A 13,350-nucleotide genomic window follows, 5' to 3' on the forward strand; every position below is an offset into this window, starting at 1 on the left:
TAATAAAATGAAAGCTTGTTTACAAGATGGAGTTAAAGTTACTTAAACAGGAGGTAAAAGGGTGACAGAAACTGCAATAATGGACTTCAACACTACACTTCTGAAACATTCAAAAACCATGGTGCAAAAAAATTTTATTTGAACTTACAGTTCAAACAGACCAGCATCTTGCTATGGGTTACCAAACACAATACTGGTAAAAAAAGTGACTTCAACAGCCCCATAAAGCAATCTTTCCAGCTACTTAATATGTAATCACAGAGCCATAACATGAACATTCAAATATTTTTTTTGAAAACTAGTTTAGATAACTAATCTGCATTAAAGTGTAGCTTTCACAGGAAGTATCCTGCACACATGCATTTCAACTATGAAGTGCATGACCAGTCAGTACACCTAATGAGCCTCCAGCAAGACATAGGCCAGAGCATGACAAAACAGGTCATGGAAGCAAGTACACACAGGAAGATACAGATGTCAGGAACATGGTATGGGGTTCACTAAGGTAGTCAGAACAGTAGAAAGCAACAATATAGTCCATTAAAGCAAACCAAACATTTATAAAGTCTAAGAAGCTAGTTCAGCAGAAAAATCTAAATTTACAATGCTTTCTAAATGACATATCCTCTATTGATGACACCTAATCTAATATTTTCCCAAGAAAGCAAGCTGCCTAAGTAATATTCTTCCAATAGGTCAGGATTTCCTTCTTCAAAGCCCTTTTATATTTCACTTGGCAACATATTTTTGGAGTTAGATATCTAAATGATCTCTGTATTCTCAAGCCTTGTCTATATGAGAAGGTTCTACAATTCCGGTTTAAGTTTCAAACCAAACATAATTGGATTAACAAAATCTCACTTATGTTAATCAACACTTGCATTTTGAGAGACTAATCCTATGTAGGTAAACCATAAACAGTAAAATGTCATCTCCCCAGTCTCTCACCTAAGTGCTTTTGGTCTCATGAGATTCTGCAAGCATTAAAAGCTAAGACCACTGAAAGGAAAGCAATGAGCCTCAGACCTAGGCTCTTAAAAGAGCTTACAGAGTAAGAAACACAGTTCTCTACAGACCTCAAACTTATTACTTGGGATAAATAAAGTTTAGGTACTTATCACATTTAACTAAACTATTACAAGGCCTTAAGATGGACTGAAGGCTTCTTTATTTATTTTATCTGCAAACACTAGGATCATTTATAATACCTGGCAACTCCCTAGATACCAGAAGATCTCAGAATGGCACTGTCATTGCCATTACAGAAATATTCATCATTAGAGACTAAGGCAGCTCTTCACAATTCAGCATTTCAATCTGTTCTCTTATTCAAATTTCTCTCTGACAGGAATAGAATTCCTAGAGTAGGGTACTGGATTTCATTGTATATATACCTAGAAAAAGATACAGAGCTATAGACAGAGAAAGACAGTAGGGGAATGTATTATCCACTGAAAAAATTACTTAAAGGAAACTTTCAAATTTATTCTCTAAAAACATATGCAGTATTGGAAACTTGGGAAGCATTCAGTATAAGCACTTCAGCCAGGGTACTCTGTGCAGTCTCAAAAGCTTCACTGGGTTTACTTCTAACTGAACTACCACCTGCACACAACAACAAGCACAGTGCCCTCAAAACAGTCACCTCTTCAAAAGGCTTAATTAACAGTTCATTTGGCTTCAAAATTTTAATTTAGATTTCTGTCTGGTGATTTAACATCTAGTACTTTATACAGAAAATGCATATGAAACTATTTTTATTTGTACTTCAAAGCATTCATAGCAAAACTAACCACAGGGAAAAAAAAGCTCCTTCTAGAAACACATCCCAGCTCTCATCTTCCATTTAATACGCATCTGTATATATTAATGCCTATCTCATGTATCTGTTAATGCCTATATAGATGAGTATAGATATGGAATTTGAATCTGCTTTAAGATGCATACCATTTGTGTAGTGTGTCTTATTTTTATAGTAACTCTTAATTTAATGGAAAATGAATTAAGCTTGTAATACAAACAAAACCAAAGACACCTGTTAATTATATGGAGAGAACCCCTTGACATTTTTGTAGTTATAAAAGAATTAACTATCTTTGGAAAACTAGGCTGCTATTTCCTGGCATAACCACAAACTGCTTTTACGTAAAACAGAGATGCAGTCAGGTGGATTGAAACCTGCTGAATGGCTGGGTCCAGAGGGCGATCAGTGACATGCATTTGGAGGTTAGTAACTAATTGTGACCCCCCAGGGGTCAATTCTGGATTGAACCCTGTTCAATGTCTTCATTAATTACCTCGACAATGGGGCAGAGGGCACCCTCAGCATGTTTGCTAGTGACACCAAACTGGGAGGAGTGGCTGATATGCCAGGGAGTCTGCTGCCATCCAGAGGGACCTCGAAAGGCTGCAGAAATGGGCTCAACAGGAGCCTCATGAAGTTCAACAAAGAGAAGTGCATGAACTGGAAAAGAATAAATCCAGGCATGGTACATACTGGGGGCCATCAAGTAGGAAAGAAGCTTGGCAACCTGGTGGACACCAGGTTGAACATGAGCCAGTAGTGTGTCTTTGTGACACAGGGGGCTCCCTAGTCTTGCAAGAGGGCCTGGACCCGTCTTTGAAAAATAAGAAAAATCTACAAATATTTTTTGACTGACTGCATCACGAAAGAAATATATAAATAAGTTTTCTGTGCTGGAAAACATTTATCTGCATGTAAACTTATGACAGAGCAGGGTAAATACAAAAGTTTTTAAACTAGGAAGGACGCTGAGTTGCATTCTCAGCAAAAATGCATTAACTAATGGAGCTCTTACAGAACAATGCACTGAAATACACTGTGTTTTATTTCTCAGAATATGCTGAGTTGGAAGGGACCCAAGAATCAAGTCCAGCTCCTGGCCCTGCACAGCACCATCCCCAAGAGTCACAGCATATGCCCAAAAGCATTGTTCAAATGCTCCTTGAACTGTCAGGCTGGTGCTGTGACCACTTCCCTGGGGAGCCTGTTCCAGTGCCCAACCACTCTCTGGGTGAAGAACTTTCTCTTAATATCCAACCTAAATCTCCCTGACACAACTTCAGGCCACTTCAGGTCCTGTCACTGGTTACCAGAGGGAAGAGATCAGTGTCTGTGGCTCTGCTTTCCCTCATGAGGAAACTGTAGACTGCAATGAGGTTTCCCTTCAGTCTTCTCTCTCCCAAGCTGAACAGACCAAGTGACCTCAGCCACTCCTCATATGGCTTCCCCTCAAGGCCTTTCACCATCTTTGTTGCCCTCCTCTGGACACTCTCTAACAGTTTAATATCTTTCTTACATTGTGGCACCCAAAACTGCACACAGGACACAACTACTGGCCACCCCAGCACAGAGCAGAGCAGAGCAGAGCAGGACAATCCCCTCCCTTGCCCAGCTGGTGATGCTGCACCTGATGCCCCCCAGGACACACCCGGCCCTCCTGGCTGCCAGGGCACTGCTGACTCATGTTCAACTTGCCATCAACCAGGACCCCAGGTACCTTTCCACAGCACTGCTTTCCAGCCCTTCATTCCCCAGTCTGTACCATACATCCAGGGTTGCCCCTTTGCAGCTACAGAATCCAGCAGTTTCCCTTGTTGAACTTTTTGTGGTTAATGATTGCCCAGCCCCTCTTTTGTCAGGGTATCTCTGGAGGACCTCCCTGCCTTCAAGGGAGACAACAGCTCCTCCCAATTTAGCATTGTATGCAAACTTCCTCAGTATCCCTTCCAGTCCTGTGTCCAAGTCATTTATGAAGATGCTGAAGAGCATGAAGCTGCTGAAGAGCACACTGAAGATGGAGCGCTGCAGAAATCCACTAGTTTATTTGCTGCTAGTACACTGGTGAGTAATAGATGGCAGTAACAAGAAAGACAGTTTTTATTTTGGTTTTTTGGGTGGTTTTATTGCGCAGATCTGAACACAAATACCTGTTCTAAAAACCAAAGGGAAAAAACCCAAAAACCCACAACAGGCAACCTCTGGAATCTGTTCAATAGGTTTTGTTATTCAAATGACATTTTTATTAGCGTTTAATTCCCTTGTTAGAGATGCACTTAGTGAAGATCTTATACCCTATTCACCAGGAAGCCATGCATTCACATGGGATTTTAAATTATCTTTCTGAAAGTGATCTGCATGATCTTCAGATATGAAAATAAAACTCAGCAACGTACACTAAAATCCTTCTTGAAAAAGCTTATCACATTCCCACACGGTTATTACAACAGGACCAGAAAAAGCAGGTCCAGCTTCCAGCTCACTATTAACAAAAGAACAGAATACAACTATAAACTATGTTATTCATGGTTATCAGGTCTTACTTCTAACAACAATCCTGACTAATCTGCATGTCACTTCAGAACAAAGTACCTTGAAATCAACAGAAAGTAAATACCCTTTAAACTTAAGAACAATAACCTTATATAAGTAGTCTAGTAAAATATTTTTTGCATGCTTTTAAATAAACTGTTTCACTCTCTGACTGCTGTCAAATTATTGTATTACTTGATGTGAAAATACGAGAAAGCACAACATTAAATATTGTTTTATTAGAAGTCACTCACCTCCCATCTAAACTATATTATATGTGCTCCAAAATTCATTCTGTGAATACTACAACTGCTACATGATTGTATAAACTCTAGCCTGTAATAAGATACATTCAGTTTGAGTAGAATAATGAATTGAGAGACTTTTCCACCAAGTCCATCCCACCTAAAGAAAAAACTGCTTCCTACTGCATGTTTTTTATGACTGTAATGAAGCCAACTCCCACTTTAGTAGACTGGGAATACAGTTAGATATTCAATTCAAATGAAAGTGTTAGGCCCATATTCAATTCTCAATCTGCAGACAGAATAGGCAGAAACACTTGCCACAAAAGATCTTGACCACAAACACTGAACATACCTGAGTATTTAATAACAAAATAAACTGCAGACCACTAACACCACATGCATTTTTACAGCACTTATTGCAGAAGTATACAGATGCCCATGTTCCTCTCAGCTATGTGTTACAGTAGTGTTTTGTCATTCTACCAGTAAACATACTTAAGGTGCTGAAGTAAATAACTCAGATCTAAGCAGGTAGATGAAGGAGACAAATTAAAAACCAAGACTGGTAGACAAATTCTTTAGGTCATATGCAAAAAGACTTAAGTATATCTTTTTCAAAAACTAACATTCAGTACCTTTTTAAATTTTCCTTGTCGCTTTGCTGCAGACTGCCCCTGGGAGTTAGAATAACATACTGTAAGAAAACATGCACACACCACACAGGATGGAGACACCTTCTCTGCACAATTATAGTTATACTTCCAACCTACAGATTTCCAACTTGTAGAGAGTCACATCTATGATCAAACATGCTCTTAAAGCACGCTCTTTCATGTCTTTAAAATTAATAAACCAATGCATCACTGTATACACAATCCATTACTCCTGCAATATAAGCAAGTGTTGTTAACCACTTAGCTTCAATTAATAAATTACAGAAATTCACCTGCAGAATTTTAGATTTTTGACTGTTTAGTGGCATTGCTCTATTTAATGATAAATATACACAAATCAGACACATTTTCCCTTACCTTGCATCCACCCACTGACTTAGAGACAACTTTACTGCCTAGTCCTCCTTTTTTGTCTCCTGGTACATACTAAGGTTCACTAAAGGCAGCAGAAAGTATCAGATGCTGTTTGATACCATCCTTTTTCCAGTGAAATATGACCATAACAGTAATGCCCTAGACTATGACATGAGAAACACTTCAGCTAGAATTTCTGTGTAAGGTCTTAAGAATTCTTCATCAGGTGAAATTTGACAGTCTGTATCTACCTATCTCCTACTTCCTGTCCCAGAAACCACTGTACTTAGCCACTCAGTCTGGTTTTAAAATAAAACGGGCAAGAATTGCAACCAATAGCTCAAGGAAGTGCACAATTCGAGCTAGGGAAATTAAACTACAATAGTGTAATGGGTTTATCATGGATTTCATAAAAGGACACCTCACAGGAATCAAAAAGAAATATTAAATTAGGTATTCTAGAGCTCCTAGTTACTGGGTTTTTCCTCACTGATACATAAATTCTCCTGATACAATTTCACCTGCAGTTACATGCATTTGCCCCAAAAGTACTAGCTACAACCAATTCAGATTGAATTAACTGAACTTCTGTGCTCAACAAGATCTAAAGGTACATGCCAACCTACTCACAAAAATTTACTTTCTGTGAAAACACACTCTAGTTTTATACATGTTGTTCAGCCACATCCAGTGATACACAGACATAGACCAACTACCTCTGAGTACTAACAATCACTAAGATTGACTCAAATTTAGTCTCAGGCTTACCATCTGTTTAAAAACAGCTAAGGGAATCTTCTAAACACTGTAGCATCAGATACACAGAAAAGTAAAATGGTTACTATAATCACTGTTGCATTATAGAGTCATAAAAGTTAAAAACCATTTTTCACAGAATGCTATTTTATGAGCAAAAAGATTCTACAGCTGTTTTTTCTAGCATCACACACAGAGATCTTATACCATTCTGTTGAAGCATATAGTCATACTAGTGGTTGACAACATCAGTGTGTAGCAGTTAAGAAAATATGTTTATGTATCTGAGTCAGCAAAATTCTGACTACTTGGTAACAGTAACCACACATGTGTTTAGAAAGCACATGTTTTTGCTGAAAATTGCATGCATGCAACCAAGAGTATTACAGACCCATCATGCACATAACACTACATATGCACGTATTTTTCATTTCAAAAATTACATTAACCTAGAGAGTTACATAAGGTCAATTTTAAAGGCTCCACACCACCAAAAAAAGCAGTTGTTTCTAGAAATAAAAGATTCCAGAGTGAAAGGCTTAAAACTCAAAATTTAGAAAATGCAATTAAATTTGAAATTAGAAGATGAAAAAAATAATAGAACTACTTAGATGATATGCTAACTTTATAATGAAACAACTGCTTCTAAAATGTATTATGTAACCAAACCTAATGCCCTTTAAAGTACTAGTCCCATACAATACAGCACTTCCTGACATGCCATTTGCTTGCTAGAAAAATTTCAGAAAAAAGCCCCGTCATCCATTCCATATACTCACAGCTTTCTTTCCAAGTTCTGTTTTAGACAGAGTAAGACTTCCTGCAAGATAACATCCTGGTCCTGCTCCTTTAGGTATTCTGTTCAAAGAAAGTAAGTTAAGTGTTAAAACCAGGTTCATTAAGGTTCGATGGAAACTACAATAAAGAAGCAAAGCAGTGGAAGAGCAACACGAGGAATTACCAAGCCTGAACAGGTAAACACCATCAAAGTATCAGTTTAGTGAGGTGCACAGGCAGCTGCTTAGATGCAGATGAGAAAAACTGCGTAACTTACTTGTCATCAGGCAGAGATGTAACAAAGAATGGCTGACTGTGTTTTGGTGGTAATGTCAAACTGTTGGATTTCTTCTTCCCTAAGAGAGCAAGGCTATGGTTTTCGTAAATATCTAAGCTCAAGGTACTAGACAACCTGTGAGAAACAATAAATGGCAGGTCTTTGATGCGATCCAGCTCACTGTTCTGCTCATGACGAATTTGTAACCGAATAGTGTAATCTCCTTTTTCCAGTTTCACAGAATACTGAAAGCAAGAAAGAAAGATGTTCTCCTAAATGTCAAGATTAAATATTTCACCATTCACACAAAAAAAACCCCAAACCCCAAAAATCAGACTGTCAGGATCCTGATGATCCATATAGCTCTAGCCATTTAAACTATACTAGATTGCTTGGTTTTGGAATCCCATTTTGTACTGGCTAAAAAAAAATTAAGTTTTCAGACCACAAAACAGGCTGACATGATTTGTTCCTATTTTAATACTGTATTAACTGTTCAAATAGTAATGAGAACTCCTGTTATGCTTTCAATTCAAAACCCCTGCAGGTTTGCCTTGATACACTTTCATTTTACTATATTTGGGTGCTTTGCAGTTTAGATCACAGAACATCATCTCCTGTCCCAAACACTATACCAATTTTCACATGAAAGGGACCCAGTATTCCTGTCAGATGCAGTTTAAGGAGCTGACAGACTCTTTATCCTGAGCTTATTACTCAGGAATATGCATCATCTCCATTTCTCAAAAAAAAACCAAAAAAAGCAAAACAAGCAAAAAAACCAAAACAAAACTAGGAACCCCTCCCCAATCCAAATCACCTAAGAGAAAAAACTTCCAGACTCTTTAACTTTTAGTTTTGAAAACATTCTTTCTTTTTTATCAACCTAACAGGGCAACATGTGGCTGTTTTGAGCAGTAGTATGCTAAGTCTCATTTCTGATGCTGCTGCAGTAATACAAAAGGCAGCCCCAATAACTCAGAACTATCCTGCTCCAAGAATCTCATCTCCTGGGTTAGGGAGTCATGCTTCCTGTAAGTATTTCTTCAAAATTCAAATAATTTTGAATTGCTTTAGAATTATCCTATGATACACAACACCAGAGATTTACAGCACGATTGTCCACCAGGTCTAAGTAACACAGCACTATGGTGATGTCTACATTTTATAGCATCTTAAAAGTGCAAATTAAGGAATAGAAGCTAACGATGCAATTTCTGAAAAAATGTATAAACTTTAAAGCATGTCTCTTGAAACTATCTTTTATACACTTCCAGAATGATCAATCTGTCAAAATTAACATTACATTGATGATGTTCAGCTGTGCTTATAGATGGGTAAAAAAGTTTCAAAACAAAAAAATATATGAAAAATGTTTCTTTTATGACTTTTCTCCCTTTCTTCTTTTTTTTTCTTTACTTCTCCCTACTCTCCCCGTGATCCAGACACGCAGTCTGTTACAGCAGGAAGAGATTCCCACAGAGGGTACAGCACCTACAAGTTTTGTGCAAAAGACTCCCTTTCAAAGATGGCAACACAAAGCAAACAAAACTGAAGCATAAAAAAGCTGTTTGAAGATACCAGCAGCACAGAGGACAGCCTTCATGAATACAGAAGCTTCTGCTCTATCAGCACACAAGTCAGACTACAGGAGAAATAATGGATCCTTTCCACCTTGCACAGAAAAATCTAAGATATCATCTTTGTAAAAACCAAAACAAAGACAACATAATTTTGAATTCATTTCTTGAGAAGCATCAGGCAAAATCACAAGAAATCAGAAGTTAACAGCTTTTCCTCTTTCTCCTTCCTTGGGAGAGGAAAAAAAATCATGTTCTATTTCACGGACACACACCTGTCTTTTTTTGATACAAATATATCACCATTGAACCTTGTATGTCTTCTTGTGAACATGTAAGAACATTAAAACTATGCATCACAAAATGTTAATAACTAACAGGAGGTGTGGAAGGTGAACAAGAATGAACATTTTCACAGTCTGCAGCAAACATAAGGCAAAATAAATACATTGCTCTGTACCTGGTGTGGATAGGCATCTCCTGAACCCATCTGTCTTTTGTTCTGGTCAAAAATAATCCAGAGTTGACTATCAAATTCAGATTCATACAACAATTCACAAAGAAGTGGACAGCTTGGAGTTACTTCTCCACTCTTAGGCTATTAAAAGAAAGGTAAAAGCATTTAATCTACTACAGAATAAAACAAGTATAATCCTTACACATATATTCACAAAGATAACTGAACTCTAGGCTTTTTCAAGCAACAGTAGCTCAAAGTGGACCAAATCAGAATTTTGACTGTAGAGAGTCTAGAGTGTGAATCTAGACCTCCTTTCTGGGAGAAAGCTAGTGAAAATTAAAACCTGGTTTTAAAAAACATGCTGTATTTATTAATCACTTTAAAAAAAAAAAAGCGAATAACCTAACCATATACCATAAAATACCATAACCCTTACCTGATGAAAGTTATAGGTCAAAATCATCTCATACAGTTGACGATTATTTGGTAAAATATCTCTGGAGCCCAAAGGTTTTATTTTTGCACTCACTGGTCTGCAGTAAAGAATAAAAAACAAAAATGGCACTCTTGAGAAACATGCACCTCTATCAAAATTCATCTTGCTTAAGTAGAAGCACATTCTGATGTACAATTGAATTCAGGACATGCCATAACATCTCATATATTGTAACTATCCAGGCAGCTTAAATTCCTCAGTTAAAAATAATATCAGTCCCAAACCAAGGTTTAGTGACAATACAGACACTGCCAAAAAAAAAAAAAAAGGCCATTAAAGGTTTAAGGAAAAAAAATCAAGTTATGTTTTTAGTATCCATGCTGAAATCAGCACTTGTATTCATAACTGAAAGATTAATGGCACAGCAATTAGAAGACAGAACAACTGATAATTTCTTATTGTGGAAGGTTATATCTTAAGAGAATGTGTAAGTAGTTTTACAGAAATCTGAGTAGTAACACAGAGGAATGTACACTACATAGAGTGTATGTTAACAGATACAGTTGGGGAAAGCCATTGTTCACAGCAGCCAAACATTTTACACCCCGAACATCAAAGAATAGAAATAAAATAATAATGATATATGAAAATCTGAGCTCCAGAAATAAAGAATAGTAGAATCAGGGTGCTCTGGCATAATTTAAGTTTACATTTCATTCATTAAATCAGACAACCTTTTACTACATGATCAGAATTTTTCTCTAAGATTCTCTCAGCTCTTTCATTGCCAAGAGCACAGACTTGTCACCCAGTAAGATATGGGTGCTGGGTCAGACCACATGTCCATTTAACCCAGGTTTCCTAGTCTGGCAGACATTAGACAGACTGCTGACAGAAGATTTAAGAACTGAGTAATACCACATGTGATATGCTCTCCTAACATTCACCCTGCCTCCAAGCATTTGAAACAAGAGGCAGAATGCACTCAGTACTTTTTCCTGTTACGACTCATTACTCCATTCAAGAGACATATTCATGCCTTAATGCAAATATATAAGTAATTCTCCATTGTTTACTTAATTGCAGTTAATTTACTGTCAGATGAGTGCCTTAAATAATACACGGAGTAAAGAGCATTTAATTCCATTTTTCAAAGCAAGAATTAGGCAAAGCTGTATTAAGGGACTGTTTTATTTCCTCATGTAGGGCACATCAAATGGATTGTTTCTGAATCTAACATTAGGTGATACGTTCATTAAACAGTAAACTCCTGGCAACATCAATTCCAGTTACAAGTAGCCAAAAGCCCCAAAAAGAGCACAAGGTCTCCACTGACAAGCCCAAATTATGGAAAACTTTGGATTACTGAGCACTGTGAAATTGTCTGTCCCACATCTCAAAAGTACCATTTAAACCACATGTATTTCTTTATCCTTCTGAAGTGACCAACTTTAATAACTGCTGCACTGGTTAGAAGTTTTCCAGCAAAGTTTTTCCTTCAAATCAGCATGTGTCAAACTGACAAGGTAAACACAGCTTTCCACAAAAAAATATGCACCAGATTCTACAAAACACTTTTAATCAAGCAAGAGAGAGAGAGAGAGAGAGAGGACAGTCTTCCCAGGTCAAAACTTGGCAGGATCCCAAGCAGTTGCTTAGGAAAAAAAAACCACCAACCAAAACCCAAAAAACCCAACCCAAAAAAAAAGGAAAAAAAAAAAAACCCAAAAAAACCCAAAACAACAAACAGTAGCACGTAATAACTCTAGTAATGCTACGATTTCTTTCTCTAGATATTGAAGTGCCTTTTATCTCTAAGTTTTTCTTCTCCCAAATTAGCTTAAGGAAAGTAATTTGTACTGAAAAAGCCACCGTTAAGAAAAAGAGAATGCTGACAAATTAATTGAAGCTTCCAAAGCTACTTTGAATTTGACAGGAATATTTTTGTAATCCTGAATTTCACTGCTAACACATTACTGTTTTAACTCTGCATCTGAGGAGTTTTCCCAGTCTCCCAAAACAGTTCCCCAGAAACTCTACCTGAGTGTTTGAACCCAGCTTTTCAGATTTATGCATGGAGCAATATCTTCATATTTCAACAGGGACTGAACATCAAACCGTACGATGCCTTCTGAAGCATGCTAGAAGAAGAGTATAGAACGATTATGTTCTGTGCACTTACAGCATCAGATGGGGACCACCCATTATGTCCCTCAAAAATACAATGTAAGCTGTAAGTATACATACTTTAACAAGCTATACTGCATGATTATGAAAGTATCATAAGTGCATCTCTATTTTACAACAGCAGATAATACTGGGACTTGCAAAACTTTAGCAATTGGAGTTAAAGTTTTATTTCCTTTTTTTTCCTTCCTAATTTAAATACTTTGTACAGAACTGGTAAGTCATACTTCATGCAGGACTGGATTAGTTTGTGCATTTGGGATGATTTTCTTTCAATATGTAGTTCAATATATACAATATGGAATATTAAAACAAGTATTTTATGGTGCTTCCTAGGACTATTATCACAGAACAGATTAACTCTGCAAAAGAGAAACAATACATAGACTTGGTGATGGGAAAAATAATTTGAAAACTCTATTTCTAGCAACATCCCATGACAGAGACACTGGTATATGAGCACTATCAAAATTTATTTTATGAAAGCTACTGGTGCTCAAAAAGGAAGGGCAAAACTGTTTGTATTCTCTTATTTTTAACTCTCCATTATTCATTTGGTGTAATCCTGCTGGGCTGGGGGCAGCTGCTGTGCACACCACCATCAGCAGCTCTTTCTTTTCCTGTTCTACCAGTTCAAGACCTGGTATCTTAGCCCACTGTACCCACTCTTTCTTCCTCAATTTATTCAGCATTTAGAGCCTGAATACATCCAAATTCACCTATGGGTCAGCTATAATTTGTTCTGGCTTTCAGCTGAAAAAAGGCAGGAGCCAAGACAGATGAGTATCGTGTTGCCTCATGTAGGTATCTGCTCTCAAAGAGCTCCTCTGAGGGAGATAGTGTCAAGTCAAGCCACACTGACCAAGAGAGAGTACTGTAAATAATACAATTTAAACATTTTAAGCAACTTCTTCAATCCTTTAGTATCACAGAGCATTAGGAATCACAACACTGCCCCACCCACTGTACCTTTAACTGCCATAAGTGATGAATCTCAACCAATCACCACACCTCAACAAAACACTAAACAGAAAACCAATTTTAATGAAATTTTACTCTGGATATGGTATTGAGAATGCCGTTGTTTTAGCAAAGGTAGTCTAGATATTCAAGTTCAAGAACTGTGGTCCCAGTAAAGTTTCTTTACATAAAACACTTAGTAATGTATATTTACATTTTCAGCATTTTAGTGTCTTTTTTTCTGCTGGTGCTGAGTTTGGTTTTTTATTCCCTTTATTTTTTCACTACTGGTTTATAATGAAAAGGCA

At 37.2% G+C, this 13,350-nt stretch overlaps 1 protein-coding gene across 4 annotated transcripts in view; it reads right to left on the minus strand.

Moving 5' to 3' along the window:
* TPP2 (tripeptidyl peptidase 2) overlaps window positions 1-13,350 on the minus strand; it is a 52,002-nt gene that overhangs the window by 12,026 nt on the left and 26,626 nt on the right. For 3 of the 4 annotated variants that reach the window (XR_014851110.1, XM_085056887.1, XM_085056895.1), the window contains exons 19-24: window positions 11,936-12,036; window positions 9,896-9,992; window positions 9,460-9,597; window positions 7,420-7,664; window positions 7,145-7,223; window positions 5,217-5,255 (exon numbers count right to left, since the gene is read on the minus strand). Coding sequence is in view for 3 of the 4 variants with exons in the window: in XM_085056887.1 (XP_084913013.1) it covers window positions 5,217-5,255; window positions 7,145-7,223; window positions 7,420-7,664; window positions 9,460-9,597; window positions 9,896-9,992; window positions 11,936-12,036 (699 nt within the window). In the remaining variant the exon portion in view is untranslated. The remainder of the gene's footprint in view (window positions 1-5,216; window positions 5,256-7,144; window positions 7,224-7,419; window positions 7,665-9,459; window positions 9,598-9,895; window positions 9,993-11,935; window positions 12,037-13,350) is intronic. The other variant, XM_085056874.1, reaches the window with a different exon arrangement.

The sequence above is a fragment of the Lichenostomus cassidix genome, chromosome 1 (genome assembly GCF_008360975.1).
Source record: "Lichenostomus cassidix isolate B80296 chromosome 1, HeHo_3.0, whole genome shotgun sequence".
Taxonomy (NCBI): domain Eukaryota; kingdom Metazoa; phylum Chordata; class Aves; order Passeriformes; family Meliphagidae; genus Lichenostomus; species Lichenostomus cassidix.